Source organism: Schistocerca nitens, chromosome 9 (genome assembly GCF_023898315.1).
Source record: "Schistocerca nitens isolate TAMUIC-IGC-003100 chromosome 9, iqSchNite1.1, whole genome shotgun sequence".
Classification (NCBI taxonomy): domain Eukaryota; kingdom Metazoa; phylum Arthropoda; class Insecta; order Orthoptera; family Acrididae; genus Schistocerca; species Schistocerca nitens.
This window is the reverse complement of record NC_064622.1, coordinates 351,742,466-351,759,886: the sequence shown is the minus strand read 5'-3', so window position 1 is coordinate 351,759,886 and position 17,421 is coordinate 351,742,466. Positions and strand designations below refer to the sequence as shown.

Here is a 17,421-nt window from a genome sequence, read left to right as displayed (position 1 = left end):
AAGATGAAACGTCGAAAATGTGAAAGGACTTTATTTAAAGAAACAGCCAGCAAGATATAAAATTGAAATGCTACGGAGCCTATTGTTAGCAATACTGACTAAGGTAATTAAATTGGTTATTGCGCTCTCAAATGCTGCAGTGCCTGCTTATTACTTAATGTATTTCCATGCTATCCATCTCCTATTAATGGCAACAGAAATAACGGTGTTTTTATAGATTTTATACAGCTATCAGGGACCAGCTGCATGTTGGCAGACGTCGTAGGTAAGGCAGAAGGCGCATTGCCATTTACCTTGTTTGTGTTAGAACAAATAAGCCCTCGGTTACAAATATTAAGTCAAAATTGACCAGGTTTCGACGCTACTATGAGCGTCGTCTTCAGAATTAGACTAACTGTTCTGAAACATATTAGGTATACAATACATTAATAAAATTAAAGTTTGCACTGGCTGGAAAAAGATGCAGTACTTACAAGTCACATATTAAAAAAGATCTAAGCCGAAAAGGCGACGTCATGAACAGTTGTAAGCCGCTAAGGGCTGCTCGTATTGTGAACAAGTGTTGCAACGTTTGTGATTTAAATCCAATTTCTTTTAACGTGTGAAGTAGTATAGCAAAGAAAATTTCTAGCTCTGTCTGGTCCCTTAGGTTTCTCTGTTCGTAGTTGCTATGTCTCATATCGGGTCGTGGTCGAACATGATCACGACACAAATAAATTAAGTGGAAATGCGAACTCTGTTCTTCATCTTGAGAACGCTACGCCTTGTGCAAACGATTTCAGGTGGCATATAAACTATCACATACAGTACTTAAGTTTTTTGAAAAGTCTTTGCTCTTCCCGCCAAGAAGTGGTGCAAAACTCACAACAGACTTCTGAATCTTCACAAGAGAATAATAATTTAATCAAAATCTAAATATTAAAAAAAAAAAAAAAAGACACCACAATTGCAAGCTGTAAGGTCTCCGATAAACAGTGTTTGACGGAAGTAATTGACGTTCTTCAGTTCATGGGGTCTCGGAGATGCAGAATCGGCTCAATAACGAGAAAGAGAGACCCCTTTAAGTCGTTTCATGTGCTTTTTCCTAGGTATTTTGCAGTAGTTTCTGTTTCCGTCGTAATCGATTAATAGTGTATTTACTTGCTTATATACACCGTACCATCAAAAACATGCAGGCAGCCCTATGTTACGCGAAACTGGCCACTAGATGTCACTAAAGGCACAGCGTATACGTGGAGACAGAGCACCTTGCGGTGCCAGTAGAAGCAGAATGGGGTGACCAGGAGAGCTCAGTAAGTGCGAACGTGGACTAGTAATTGGATGTTACCTGAGCAAGTAGGACATCCGTCCTGGACTTTTCAACCAATCTAAAGCTCTCCAAGTTGGCGATGACACTATTGTGGAGTGTAGACAGGAAGGAAGAACCACATTTAAGTCAGATCCAGGTAGACGTCGCGTACTGACGGACAGTAGCCGTCGAATATTGTCGAGGGCGCTTGTAAGACGTCGCAAGAGATCAGCGGAACGAATCACTGACATTAGAAGTGCTACCATTATTCGAGCTAGCACGGCGACTGTGAGCTGGGAGTACAACCGTCGAGAAGCTTCTCATGAGAGAACCATATTTTTGCGGTCATTTCTAAAGGATGCTTGAGGTGATGTAAAGTGCGACGCCACCGTGGTGTATGTTTGGAAAAGAGTGATCTCTAAATCTAGATCTACATCCATACTCCGCAAGCCACCTGACGGTGTGCGGCGGAGGGTACTTTGAGTACCTCTATCGGTTCTCCCTTCTATTCCAGTCTCGTATTGTTCGTGGAAAAAGATTTTCGGTATGCCTCTGTGTGGGCTCTGATCTCTCTGATTTTATCCTCATGGTCTCTTCGCGAGATAGAGGGATGAATGACGCTATAGCCTTGTACAGTCCAATGGAAGTGTCTGGGTTTGGCCAAGGTCTGGAGAACGTTACGTGGCATCAGCTGTAGAGCCAACAGTGAAATTTGGGGAAGACGCCGTTATGGTGTGAGGGATTTTTTGTGGTTAAGGTGTGGTCCCCTTAAGGAAAAGCTGTCTATAGCCGTGGAATGATATGAGAATATCTCACAGCACTGTGGACTGAGTATAGTGGAAGAACATTCCGGAGACAACTGCTTGTATTAGCAGGAGGATGCACACCGCCATAACGCAGCATGTGTGTGGCAAAAATTTGTGGAGAGTAACAGTTCTGAATCGGACTTTCCAACCCAGAGTTCTGACCTGTACGGAGCGGAACGCCGTTGGGAAGAGTTAGGACGTCGAATTCGCTTCAGACTGCAGCGTCCAACATCACTACCTTCTCAGGTTTCAGCTCTTGAGCAAGAATGGGCGACCATTCCTCCACAGAGATACAGACGCCTCCTTGAAAGTGCTCCCAGCAGAGTTCAAGCCGTGGTAAATGCGAAGGGAGGCGTCTGGATACTTTCGAGCGGGTAGTGTATGCACTAAATTTAATTTATTTTCGAAACTTGTGCTGTGTTCGGTTTCGTTAGTAACAAGATGTAAGGGCTGACCGACAGGAATTCGGTCTATCTCTTATACAGTGAGCGCTATAAGCCGTTAGGTGCGCTGAGCAGCGGGTGGCGCCGTTTGGAGGTTCGCAGTCGACCCTCGGCGCGGTCCAGACGGCAGACAGGCGGGCGGCCACGCAGCCTTCGGCTGGAGCGAGGCTGCCGGGAACCGGTCTGCTCTCGCACACTGCTCTGGTTTCACTTTCGCCGCCCCCAGCTCCCCCTATAAGAGGGCGGCGCGCGGCCGCCGGCGAACGCTCTTCGCTCAGCGCAGCCTCCACTCGCCAGCTCACCTCACAACTTCCTCCACCTCAGCTGACCAGGAGCACGCTACGCGGCGGGGCTTCGCCATGAACAACACGCTCAAGGTCAGTAGTGACTGCGTCTGTGTCTAAAATAGTGCCGAGTGTCCGTCAATAAGTGTTCTATCACCACTAGTAGTTCAGAAGAGTCTTAGAAAAAGCGCCGACGTGTGGCAGTACTCATAAAAAAGTACCTCCGCGATCAGATCCAGTGCAACATTTGCCGCGGCCGGAACATAAGCCAATCTTATATATATATATATATATATATATATATATATATATATATATATATATATATATATATATATATATATATATGTGTGTGTGTGTGTGTGTTCCGGCCGGGGCAGATATATATATATATGTTGCAGTACGTATTTACTACAATTTTCGCTTTCACCGACAGTGGGAGGAAAACAAGAAAAGTGTTACTCGCGAGGAGAATACGGAAAATGCCATAACCCGATTTCCAAGAAGCTTCGCTCGGTGGAAGAAGCATCAAAATAAGCGAAGGCGTGTCTCAGCTTATCCGTAGATACTCGACCGTTTCTAAGAAACCGACGGTCAATGTTTTCGAGGTACTTCATTTATACATAAGGCTCATCGGCCATTTGACCATCTTCTTCGATACGGTGCACAAACAGTGCCCCGAACTCTTACGGCAATCGGCAAAAAGCCGCGAGTAATGAGTATAATGGCCATGGGCACTATGAATATAGTGCGGGACAGTAAGTTGGGAATGTGGGTTTCACGGGAGGCGTGCCGGAGATAAGTCCCTGGAGTCGCGCTATCCTCTGCGTCCTCGGTGGCCCAGATGGATAGCCGGCACGGTAGCTCAGCGTGTTCGGTCAGAGGGTTTAGCTACCCTCTGTAATAAAAAAACTGACTGAATGGATCAACGAACAACCTGACCGAGTGTCATCGGACGTCCGCCACGAAGAAATTCATCGAACAATATAGAACAAAATAAGATTTAAAAAAAAGTTAGATAGAATGTCGTCTGCCATGTAAGCAGGAGATCCTGGGTTCGATTCCCGGTCGGAGCAGACATTTCATCTGTCCACGTTGATGTATATCAACGCCTGTATGCAGCTAAGCATAGTGATTTAATTCTGATTTCATACTTCATAAGTAGTTTAGCAAGGAATAGCTCAATGGAAGCGGCGGCTCACTGATTACCTTCGCAGCTTCACTCTTTTGCACTCAGTGTTCAAAACCGGACTATTATTTTTTAATTTTTCCTTTCCTGTACCTACCCATATCCACGAATCTCTTCCAATGTATACTGAAATAAGGTTCTCCGTATTCGTCTGCCAATCGTATGGTGAATGAATTAAAAAGTAAAAAGACAACAAATAATGGAAAAATTATTTGAAGTTGTTTCTGGTGAAATTTCTGTGGTGCATCTTGATTTATAATTAATAGCAAGCGCCAGTTTTTGGAAAATTGAGCCGTTATGCGTGGTTTGCCGCTAAATTATTGCTGACGCGAGAAATTTTCAGCAATATTAACGACGTTTCTTTCCTGAGAGAGATTCATAGGAAATGTCGCTGTGTCAAACCTGCCTTCGCGTGGTGCACGTATTGGTCGGAATTTATATGTTTCTAATGATTTCACGAGCAGTATCATACAAGAGAATGCATCAAATCTTTGCAGAATAAGCATAAAAATAAAATTTAATAATTGATAAGAGAATGAAACATAGAAATCCGAAAATTTAAAAAGATTTTTACCCCTGAAAATAGGTAACATGTATATTATCTAATCAATATATGACCCTATTACCTAGTTGTAATTTTACAATTCATATAACGCCAATCCATCCCTAATTTGATAAGAAACATTCGTGTAACAACCTTCTACGGGAATGGGTGCATAAAAGGAAAAATAAATAAAAAAATAATCGGGTTTCGAACACAGGACGCAAACAGTGAGCGGTCGCGTCGCAGACCACTGTGCCACGGGTTGGGCTGCATTCGGTGCCCCCTAAAAGACATCTAATTTGAGCGGGAAACTTTGACCGTCGTTTTTCTCAGAACCGGTCGAGTATCTACGGATAAGCCGAGACACGTGCTCGCTTATTATGACTTCTCTTCTACTGAGCGAAGTTTCTGAACAGTCGTGTTATGGCACTTGCCGTGTTCTCTTCGGCAATCTTCTTGTTCTGGTAACAGTAGTAACGTGTGGTCGCAAATGGTGCATTCTGCATATGATTTCCCTCAATATACAGAGTGATTATAAAGTACCGTGACCCCCTATCGCGTGTCCACATATTCATAGATTGTCGCATTGTATTAATATGGAATCATGGCAGAGGACAACTTTGAGCTAGTGTGATTATTCTTTATTATTTGTTTCGCGGTGTCTGTGTATGCACCACCGTTTTCACAAACGAGTATGGTTCTGCTTTATGCACGATGTGAAATTCTCCTCAACATTGATGGCGTGGTGGCAGTAAATTCACACCGAACAGCATTCATAAGTTTGCCAACTGTCTCGTAATGTATGGCAACAACCTTCTGTTTTATGAACCACCATAACGCATTATCTCAAGATGACAGTTCAGGACTTAGCAGCCAAATAGAATCACGTCCATTTATCTGAAAATAACTGTAATAGTACAATCCTGCTGGAACCATACACGACCGAGCAGACCCCGAGCTTGCAGAAGTGGAATAAACCAATCACGTAACATGGTGAGACACGCTGTGTCATTCACAGCACCGTCAAAGAAATATGGGCATATAAAGTGGATTGCAGACACTGCAGTCCATTTCATGAAACGGGGTTGGTTGCGTTCAAGATCTTGATAAAAATATGCGTTTTCTTTACTCCATAGATAAACGTTTCTCGCTTTTGCACTGTGGTACATTGCACAATCGCCCGAGAAAACACCTTCCCTCCTGATGGAAAAGTTGAAAAGTTATCAAACATTCCCCAACAAGCGTGATGACGTTTTTGCTCGTCATTACCACTAAGTCCAGTTACAAACGTACGTTTAAATGTCTTTAACTTCAAATAGTTCTTCGTATGTTTTTGTAATGTGGTGTATGGAACTCCCAAATCCTGTGACCGGTTACGAGTGGACGTTTTTGGCGAACGTTCGACAGACGCTGCAGCCGCCACACACGTTCCCAGTCGTGTTGGTGGTCGTCCTGAGCCGGGCTTGTCTTTTATGCAACCAGTTGCAAAGAACTTTTTCTCCCACCGTAAAACTGTTGGTTTTGGCGGGGAAGGTTTCTGAAACCTTGCAGTGAAATCATGCTACCTCTCATTGATTATTCTGTATAGGACTGTTCGTAAGACCATGTGCTCATTACGATACGTACCTCCATGTTGTAAGTAGATTCATCGCCAGTGGTTTAGATGTAGGACTGTATCAGCACCTTCAACAATAAGAAATAACAACTCATTAACATCTATGTAATGTATAGAGAGTAAGGAAACTTCGCAATCACTCTGTAATGGTGAGTTGATGAACAGCTTGGCATTGTGTACTTCGTTTCAAGTGGAACACTGTTGACGCTATCTCTTTTCAAGCTCATCGAGAGAGCACCAACGAAGTGTGGAGAGCAGATTCCAGACGTAAAATTACTGGATATATAAAATTTGAGAGAACGGGAGGAGGAGAGACTCAAAAAATATATTATACCAGCTGATCACTCCTTCGAACGGTTGCTGCTCATTCGATTAACTCCTCAGTTGCTCTCACGAAACTTAGTGTTTCCAGTTCCAGCCCTTCCACCAATGCTTGACTCTATTAGGATTTGAACACGGATCTGCTATATGCCAGTCCGACAGATTTATCTCTCGACAGACGACAAAACTCATAGGGGCTGAAAATTCCGCTGTTCGCGTGGTGCTGGGTTTCTTTTCTTTCTTCCGTCTCTTTACTGTGTAAGCACTGAAACAACTTTGTTGCCTCTAACGGTATTATGAGAGCTCTTAGAAAGGTTAACAGAGTGATATGACTCTACGGTCAGTTATTCCTAATAATGCGCAGAATGAGAGAGAGAGAGAGATTAACTAGCACGACAGCCCGTTCTTACCGTACTGCCAAGTAACCATCGCATAATGGAGCTCCAACTAGCTCCTTGTCCTATCTAGATCTTGCAACTGTGTATGCGACCTTGATGGACATTTTTACATTTTTTTTCCTGGGAGACATTAGCGAACATTGCATCAACGTAGTTTTCTTTTTCTACAGCTTTGCAAAGACTTTACAACATTACACCGTTAGCAGCTCGGAAGCTAAATAAATTTTGTATAATAAACATCAAGCTTACTAATTCTCCTTTGAATACTAACACTTATAGGGAACTTGTTTCGAAAATTTTAACCGTTTCCGAAAGAAAACAATTTCAGGAACTTTGAGCACTTGTAATCGTATAAATGGAAACTGCAGACTTATAAGTGCAGAAATCCGAAGAGATAATCAACGTTTGATGTAAAAACTAGCAGCTGACTCTACGCGCAACCAAATATAATGTGGAGGCGCAAAGATTCCATTTTCATGGAATTCCCCTTTTGACGATAGATCTCTTCGAATCAAAGACAGCCTGAAATATCTGGGGACTTGGAACACCCACAGAAGCCCGTTTGTGGGAATGAAGTTCTCTAATTGCGATTCATTGGAAGATTGCTAATGGATTGTAATCAACTTATGGAAGGGATACCTCACGATACTGTCCTCCAGTCGATTGTGTAAAGATCTTCATCACCCGGAATCCTAATCACTTTCCATTAGAGAATAAACAGGAACTTTTCAAAGAGCTCGTGGTCTCGCGGTAGCGTTCTCGCTTCCCTAGCACGGAGTCCCGGGTTCGATTCCCGGCGGGGTCAGGGATTTTTACCTGCCTCGAGTTGACTGGGTGTTGTCGTGTCGTCTTCATCATCATCATTCATCGCCATTACGGTCGTAGGAAGGCAATGGCAAACCACCTCCGCTAGGATCATGCATAGTGCAGCGGTGCGGGTCTCCCGCATCGTCCCCTACGCTCTGTCAAGGACTATGGGACTTCATCTTCATCATTTCAATCAAAGAAGATATCTGTGTTTCTTGACAGGTATACTTGAGAAGTGAGGGCGTGATAGAAATCGTCAACAAACTCTCGCGCTGGGCACTGACGGTAAGATACAGTGTTTCGCGGGGAGAGTTGGCCATAAGATTTGAGAATGCACGCTATGAGTCGAGATACGAATTACTTCCTCATATATGTCACACATATCATGAAACAACCATGATGACAATACCTTCGAGAGTTTCGGATAGCCAGGATGAGCTAGGAGGAACAAAGGGAGGATTGGGACACAAAGCTACTGACGCAATGAACGCAATTTCGCACGCACTATGTGGCGAGCAGCGTAGTAAAGATTTAAAATCCAGCTCTGACGCGTGCTGAAAGCGTGTCGTGAACGGAAATAGTCTCCTCGCTCATATAAGTACTACGCTTCACATGTACGACATACATGCTAAGAAAAAAAATTTTAAAAACATTAAGATGTGGTGTCACGAAGAAATTATTCGAATGGAAAGAAAAGCGGTAGATGTGATTTACATGTACAGATAAAAAAATTATCACACTTTCATAAAAACTGAATGATTTATTCGAGAGAAACAGCTTCAAAAATTGAGCAACTCAATAGCACTAATGCAAGCAGGTATTCGGCTACATAGTGATTGATAGAGTTGTTGGATGTGCTTCTCGGGAATATAGTGCCAGATTCTGTCCAATTGATGCGTTAGATCGTCAAAATCCCGAAACCATCGGAGGGCCCTGCCCATAATATTTTTAAGCGTTCTCAAATGGGGAGAGACCCGGTGCGCTAATGGCGAAGGTACGGTTTGACGAGCACAAAGACAAGCAGCAGAAACTCTCGCCATGCGCGGACAGGCATTACCTTGCTGAAATGTAGGTCTAGGGTGGCTTGCCATGAAGGGTAACAAAACATCATCGACTTACCACTGTGCTGTAAGGGTGCCGCGGATGACAACAAAAGGAGTCCAGCTATGAAATGAAACGGCACACAAGACCATCACTCCTGGCGTAGGGCGGGTGACAGTCAGATTGGTGTCGCACCGCTGCTCATTTGGGTCAGTTCGACGCAGGACTTATCACTGAAGACAATTCTCCTCTAACCAATGAGATTCCAAGCGGAATGTGCCCGACACACTGCAAACGGGCTTATTTACTCTACAGAGACCAATGGTAGTCACTGTACGGGGCGCCGTAAGCTTAGCCCACTTACTGTGAGCTGCCTATATGGTCCTTGTGATCACTGAAGCACCTGTTGCACGTCGGATCGATGATAATTAAGAAACCGGGGCTCTGAGTGCCTCTCTGACGATTGCTGGATCCTCTCGTTCTGTCGTCTCTTCAGGTCGACTGCTTCCCTTCTGACGCTGCATTCGGCCATGGTTCACTTACCCATCACTGAGCCCAACTAAACTTCCTCTTTCGAATGCTGACATCTGCGTATATTGTACGCACGCCTGTCCACGAGGTGTAGTTATTGTCCAACTGAGTACAAAATTCGCAAATACGTTATGACCTGGTATTGACACGTCCTCTGTTTATTATCCTTGCCAACTGCGCGATGAAACTGCGCTGTCGATACATGTATGAGTATCAGTTTGTCATCAATTTGCATAATTCTTTCGCGGCACAACAATGAAACAAATTACGTTCTAAAACCCTGTGCACCAATATTTACTAACTTTGAATCGAATGCGATGAATTTGGATCAGACACTGGATTCGTGTTATTAGTGATCACGGTCCAAATAATGGTAAAGCCCCCCTTAATTAGTATTGCCGAAGTTTATACAAATAACTTCATTCCAGTTCCCACGCGCCATTCGCGGGTGGAATAGGGTAGGGGGCGATCATCTGTTAGTGGCATCAGAACTATCGTCCGCCACACACCAGTAGGTGGCTTTCGGAGTATGATGGAGGTGGAGATGCAGACGTAATTTCTTCAAGTACTCACAAACGAATCATTCCTGTGCTCTTGATACGCATTTAAAACTTGTAACCCTATAGTTCCTTTTGTTCCTTCGGGATGTTGCTTTTAGACCATCTCCAGTCTTCCATTCAAATAGATCATTAACACATTTACATTAAACGGTTTGTTTATTTACTCTTGATTCACATAAATTTCGAATCAGAAGCCGTGATTATTACATAGTTTCATTTCAATATTCTGCCTCTGTTTTATAAAGCAGTAATTTTTTAATGTCCTTGTACAATGTATACTCTCAGTATACAAGTGTCTTAAGTAAGGTAAAGGCGGCCAAACTTTGACTTGGACATGATTTGTGATTGGTGTAAAGAATGGCAGCTAACTCTAAATATAGATAAATGTAAATTAATGCAGATGAATAGGAAAAAGAATCCCGTAACGTTTGAATACTCTATTAGTAGTGTAGCGCTTGACACAGTCACGTCGATTAAATATTTGGGCGTAACATTGTAGAACGATATTAAGAGGGACAAACATGTAAAGGCAGTTGTGGGGAAGGCGGATAGTCGTCTTCGGTTCATTGGTAAAATTTTTGGAAGATGTGGTTCATCTGCAAAGAAGACCGCTTATAAAACACTAATACGACCTATTCTTGAGTACTGCTCGAGTGTTTGGGATCCCTGTCAGGTCGGATTGAGGGAGGACATAGAAGCAATTCAGAGGCGGGCTGGTGGTAGGTTTGCTCATCACGCGAGTGTTACGCAAGTGCTTCAGGAACTCGGGTGGGAGTCTCTGGAGGAAAGGAGGCGTTCTTTTCGTGAATAGCTACCGAGGAAATTTAGAGAGCCAGCATTTGAGGCTGACTGCAGTACAATTTTACTGCCGCCAACTTATATTTTTCGGAAAGAACACAAAGATGAGATAAGAGAGATTAGGGCTCGTACAGAGGCATATAGGCAGTCATTTTTCCCTCGTTCTGTTTGGGAGTGGAACAGGGAAAGATGCTAGTTGTGGTACGAGGTACCCTCCGCAACGCACCTCTGGTGGATTGCGGATTATGTATGTAGATGTAAAACAGAGGTTAATCTCTGCAACTGTACGAACTTCTGTTCATTTTCTGAAAGCTGAAGTCCTTTGGGGAGCTATTCTGCTGTGAATCCAATATAATTTTTGCGCCATTGCTGAGTGGAATTCTATAAAGTCCAAATAGTGTTATTTAAATCTAAAGCCAGATCATTAACAGATCTTAGTCTATTCGATACTTCATGTATCACTGTCGAGATGGGAAAGCGCATACTTCATTGTAAATCAGACACTGGCTCTTTCGTCCTATGACGTATTTGAGTAAACTGCCACAACCAATGCAGTAAATAGACAAACCGCGATCCTTAACATTGTACCCCTAATTTTTTCCGTCAAAAAATTTGCTTGAAGGAAAGAGGTGGGGGTGTTGAAAATGAGCACTTATGATTCGTCTGTAGGAAACCAAAGTTCAGAAATGACTACCGGAGTTGCCTCAATGCTTGACTGAACAACATTCGTTGTTGCTCCGCGATGTACCGTCCACGTCTCTGCGAAGTATAACCTGCAACTGTGTGGGTGTGAAATGATGGTTCCTAACCATTCACATGTTGACCGCACCAGCAAGTTGACAAGGAATTGCACAGTTACTAGATTCGAAAGCACAGTTTCATCTAGCAGTTGACAAGGTCGTAGGATATCACTCCGCTCTACTTTTCTAGCGGCCGCTCGCTCACCGAGTCATTAGTGTAATTAAAGTAAGTAGAAATTGAGAGATACAGTTATTGCTAAGTCACTAGATGGCTTTCAGTTGGCTGTCTAACATATAAGGGGGACCAGGACAAAGAGAGGGTAAATTCCGTACGCTCTAAACACTCATTTAGACATTTATTGTGAAACCCAAGTCTCAACTCGTGCTTTCCTCCCATTGTTTTTTTTTTTTTCTTCGGACGGCAGAAGTAATGTTGGTAGTTAGTCAGCTGTGAATCCAATTTACTTATTCCGTCATCTCTGATTCAGTATCGTCTAAATGACGTTACCTAAAACAAACGAAGTCATTAGCTGATTGTAGTTTATCCATTGTGGAACTAGCTCAGGAATGTGTGTCGATAACGGAATTTTTTAACTTCATTGCCAGTTAAACAGTGGGTGTCCTGAAAACCATGGATCAGAGTGACAGGAGGATGTAGTGTTTCTTGAACATACATTCCACTTGACTCGGAACGACTTCAACGCCTATTAACGAAAGTACGATCATATGCAGTACCAAACGAAATTTGTGATTGGGTTGAGGATTTGAGGCTTTCTTGGCAGCGAGGAAGTGCGTTGGTACCTTTTCCGTTCATGTTGTGCACTAATTGCCTGGAAGGAAATATTACTCGTGCCACAAGCTGCGACATGGTCGTGAATTGAACAGTGACTCGAATATAGAATTAATTTTCTTTATTCACGTCTATGGTCACAAATTTTTGTCACCAGACTACCGGTTTCGGTCTATAGCAACCATCTTCAGATCTGTTTTATATAAACATGATCTAATACACGGGAGCCATAGTGGCATCGTCAAACGCTGAACACAAAATAAGCGCCAGCACCGTCAAATATATATAAATAATAGTATACACAAGAGTCATATTGTCACCAGCACTGACGTTCAAATCACTCACTTGTAACCTCAGAATTTTTGCACGTGATGAAGTATCATTTGAAAAATGTTGCACAAATATTCAGCCAACACTTGACAAAATTTCAGACCAGTGCAAAGATTCGCAACTCGCTTTAATGTTCAAAAATGTAAAAGTATGCACTTCGCAAATGATTATAATATCAACGAGTCATAACTGGAATCGGGGAACTCATATAGATACCTTGGTGTACCAGTTTGTTGGGATATGAAATCAGTGATGACATAGGCCAAGTCTCGGTTCATTGGTAGCATACTAGGGAAATTCAGTCAGTCCACATGATTACTAGCAAAATATTTACGCAAAGCACGACCAATACCAAATATAATTAATAGGGGACATTGAACGTATACAGAGAAGGGCAGTGCGAATTATAACAGGTGTATTTTACACACAGGAGAGCGTCACGGAAATCCTGAGACACTTGAAATGGGGTATAGACGTTAACTATCCCGCTTAAGCCTATTTGCACCGTGTCAAGAGCCGCTACTGAGAAATCTAGAAATATACCACTACCTCCGACGCATCGCTGCCGAAAAAATTAGGCTAATTATTGCAGCGCTTCATAAACGAATGGCATGGGATGAAACCCTAATACTTGGGACGATGGAAAAATTTGCTGAGTATAGATGTAGATATAAATGTAGATGTAAAGAAGTTAGTGACAGCCATTAAGCATGGTTACTCAAAGCCGTATTCTCTTCATCGGTATGAACGGGTGCGGAAATGCTTTTATTGGTCGGACACATACAGCGTCAAGCGAAAAATTCTTTTGATTAAAAGCGCATTTGTTTTTCACGGTAGTCCCCTTTTAGGTCAATGCACACTGAATGAATTCCATTCTCTGGATTTCAAATACGACGTATCAGCTCGGAAGTTCTCCACAGCACCAATCGAGGGCCACTGAAGAGCTTCCAATCATCATTTTCTTTAAATGTAAAGCAATGAAAGTCAGATGGTGCGAAATCAGATGTACAACATCCATATCTAACAAATTCGTATTTAAAACCACCTCGAGTGTATCACCGCCAAAACATCATTGTGTACAGATATGTTCCTCTGATGGACGGTCATTACTTTCAATTTTGAAGTTCAGACCACTTCTACGAGTTTTCCACCCAGTTGGTCCAGAAACTTTATATGATGAAAATAATTCCTTTTGCACAATAGAAAATACCGGTCATAAAATTTTCAGTAAATGAACTCAGCTTTTCCTATTTTGGTATAGAAATCAAGAACTGGACCCACGGCTCTTTAAAAAATCGAACAAAATTCACTGGTTGTATTTTAATCGTTCCGAATATAGCCGCTAAATTCTTTTTAGATTTGGTTTTCCTCAGCATACAACAAATGCTCGACACTTACCCACAGTTAATTCTTTAGTTATTTCGAGCATCCTTAGCTGGCAATAGTCCAATATTATAGCATTCATTTTTCTAGGTTTCTCGTCTGAAGTTGCCGTCGGCTCTTCTAAACCTTGTGACGAAACTCTAAAATGGTTCAAATGGCCCTGAGCACTATGGGACCTAACTTCTGGGGTCATCAGTCCCCTAGAACTTAGAACTACTTAAACCTGCCGGCCGGATTGGCCCAGCGGTTCTAGGCGCTACAGTCTGGAACCGCTCGACCGCTACGGTCTCAGGTTCGAATCCTGCCTCGGGCATGGATGTGTGTGATGTCCTTAGGTTAGTTAGGTTTAATTAGTTCTAGGGGACTGATGACTTCAGAAGTTAAGTCCCATAGTGCTCAGAGCCATTTGAACCATTTACTTAAACCTAACCAACCTAAGGACATCACATACATCCATGCCCGAGGCAGGATTCGGACCTGCCACCGTAGCGGTCGCACGGTTCCAGACTGAAGCGCCTAGAACCGCTCGGCCACTCCGGCCGGCTGACGAAACTCAGTTGGAAATATACTCTCCAAATCAAATTTACTTCGTTTCTGCGTAAAACAAATTACTCGCAGATCACGTTGATACTTGGCTTAAGCAACTGCGTAACATTCATCAACATAACCAGAACAAAATCTGATTGCTGTGCCATTGATAGCTCTGCGCCAGGAAGAGAAATACTCACCCTCCTCCTGTATGTGTTAGATCCTGTTTTCTTTTGATTGATGTAAACTATTCAATGTTTCTTTTTTGTTTAGTTTTGTTTATGCGTGGGACAATTGTGTTTTTGTCTGTTTGAAATACAATGCAGCTACAGTCATTGTGCCACGCTATTTGTTAACATGATATCTGGCAAACCGGCCCTTTTCACCTTTCGTTTCCTAAATTAAAGCAGCCAGCTTTTCGCCCTTCTGTCGTCTGTTTCTTTATGAACCAACAGGTTAGAGAGAGCCTATGGTTATCTATATGTTACATTATTAACCTACGCAGCTCAGTATCTAATGTGCTATCACATTTAAGGAAAGCAAGATGACTGAATAGACAGTCTTCACCTGTAAAATACTTGATGCTTCAAGATGATTCATCCTTGGGATAAATTTAATACGCTGGTAGGACCATAACGTTTCTAGTTTCAAAAGAACCATTCGATTTTACAAGGACATATCTTTTACACGCAAACGTCGACCCTCGACGCTCGTGTAACTGAGGGTCGACGGAACACATCTAGCAGTGTCCATCCACCGCTCTGGAGTCTGAAGATGACTCTTTCATAGAGTCGAAACCTGTCACTCACTCCAATAAACAATATTTTAACAACATTGCGATCAGGACTGTTTTTAATTTTAATTCTGGATGTCTGCCGCCACGTTATTGATTACTTCTTTAAAGTTATTCCACAAATTCTTAACTGTATCTAGACGTTTACCTAGACGTTTGTTAATATGCTCTGTAAGCAGTCCACGACCCATCATAGCTACGCTACCGACCTCTGTAGTTCCCTGTAACTCAACTTTTGCACGCTAGACAGTTAATTTCTTAAATCCAAACTTCTTAAATCCAATAAATGCTTACAATGTAATGAATTATACAGTCTTGAGACGCACATATTTCTCAGTATACGAGGTGTGGCTAGAAAAAAACCGGACTAGTACTGGTGAAACAATAAAACGAATGCAATAAGGCTGAAAGTCGCGTGGCCTGTCACGTGACTCTCGCTCCGCCTACTGCTCGAGTTTCATCTGCCTCCTGCACTCAGTCTGCCCGTGGCGTCTGTTTTAAGTAGTTGACGTTTTGTCTGTGCGTCGGAAAATGTTGAGTGTACAGAAAGAACAGCGTGTTAACATCAAATTTTGTTTCAAACTAGGAAAATCTGCAAGTGAAACGTTTGTAATGTTACAACAAGTGTACGGCGATGATTGTTTACCGCGAACACAAGTGTTTGAGTGGTTTAAACGATTTAAAGATGGCCGCGAAGACACCAGTGATGACACTCGCACTGGCAGACCATTGTCAGCAAAAACTGATGCAAACATTGAAAAAATCGGTAAACTTGTTCGACAAGATCGCCGTTTAACAATCAGAGCAGTGTCTGAGTTAACAGGAGTTGACAAGGAAAGTGTTAGGCAGATTCTTCATGAAAGTTTCAACATGAACAAAGTGTGTTCAAAAATGGTTCCAAAGTGTCTCACAATTGAACAGAAGGAACGCCGAAGAATGATTTGTTCTGACATCCTGGAAAACATTGAAAGTGATCCCACCTTCTTACAAAATGTTATTACTTGCGATGAATCGTGGTTTTTTACTTACGATCCCGAAACTAAACGCCAATCGATGCATTGGAAAACTCCTGGTTCTCCACGACAAAAAAAGCACGAATGTCAAAATCGAAATTCAAGGCAATGATGATTGTTTTTTTTTTTTTTTTTTTTTGACATCAAAGGGATTGTGCACATTGATTGGGTACCAGAGGGACAAACAGTGAATCAGCGTTACTACATTAGCGTCCTGGCTATGCTACGTGAGCGAGTACGGAGAAAACGGAACGATTTGTGGAGAAAAAAGTCATGGATCCTTCACCATGACAATGCCCCAGCTCACAGTGCGTTGTCAGTGAAGACGGTTTTGGCAAAACACAACATTCCCATCTTAGATCATCCACCCTACTCACCTGATTTGGCCCCCTGTGACTTTTTTCTTTTCCCTAAAGTCAAGTCAGCTTTGAAAGGAACTAGATTTGAGACTGTTGAAGCAGTAAAAGAAAAAGCGACGGAAGTAATGTATGGACTTACCGAAAATGATCTGCAGCATTGCTATGAACAGTGGAAAATTCGTATGGAGCGGTGTAGAGACCGAGGAGGAGAGTACATTGAAGGAGATAACATGAAATTGTAAATAATTGTAAATAAATGTTTTTTCCAGCATCAGTCCGTTTTTTTTCTAGCCGCACCTCGTATCATTGGGAACGTCGCTTCTGTAAATTATAATGCAAATGTTGTGCTCTATTTATAGTTACTCACATGTAAGTATTACTTTTTCATCTTCTATTATGTACATGTGTATGTACCTATCATAGTTATGGTGGTTTTCAGAACCATTTGAAAAATGCTTAATAGCAAAGCCGAATACGTAGCTGACCAAATAAAGTCCTAAACAGCAACTAGAATGGTTTTATATTAAATTAGCAAGCAGTTGCGGAACACGCGGAGAAACTATTAATTTTGTATTTCTGGAGTGACTGTATTCACTGCTGCTGCTAGACGTCGTCACAGTTTACACGGAATTGCTGGAAGCGAAGGCACATAGACAGAGTCCGCCAAAAACACACACACGAACACACAAAATCGAACACCACGCGATAGGGCGACCTTGGAGGCCAGTGGTGCAACGAGTGAGTCGTACGCCCTTTATGGCTGGTCCGTTGTGAGGCCGTACTCTGGACTAACATCGTGCCTCCCAGTTGTTCGCCCATACTTGAAACTGTTTGAATACTGCTCACCAGTGTGGGATCCG

The 17,421-nt window shown here is 42.6% G+C and overlaps 1 protein-coding gene across 1 annotated transcript in view; it reads left to right on the top strand.

Annotated features, from left to right (window-relative positions):
• Positions 1 to 2,814: 2,814 nt before the first annotated feature.
• LOC126203440 (uncharacterized) overlaps positions 2,815 to 17,421 on the top strand; it is an 83,579-nt gene continuing 68,972 nt past the window's right edge. Inside the window, exon 1 of the mRNA XM_049937758.1 lies at positions 2,815 to 2,914. Within this exon, the coding sequence (XP_049793715.1) occupies positions 2,897 to 2,914 (18 nt within the window). The 5' untranslated portion in view covers positions 2,815 to 2,896. The remainder of the gene's footprint in view (positions 2,915 to 17,421) is intronic.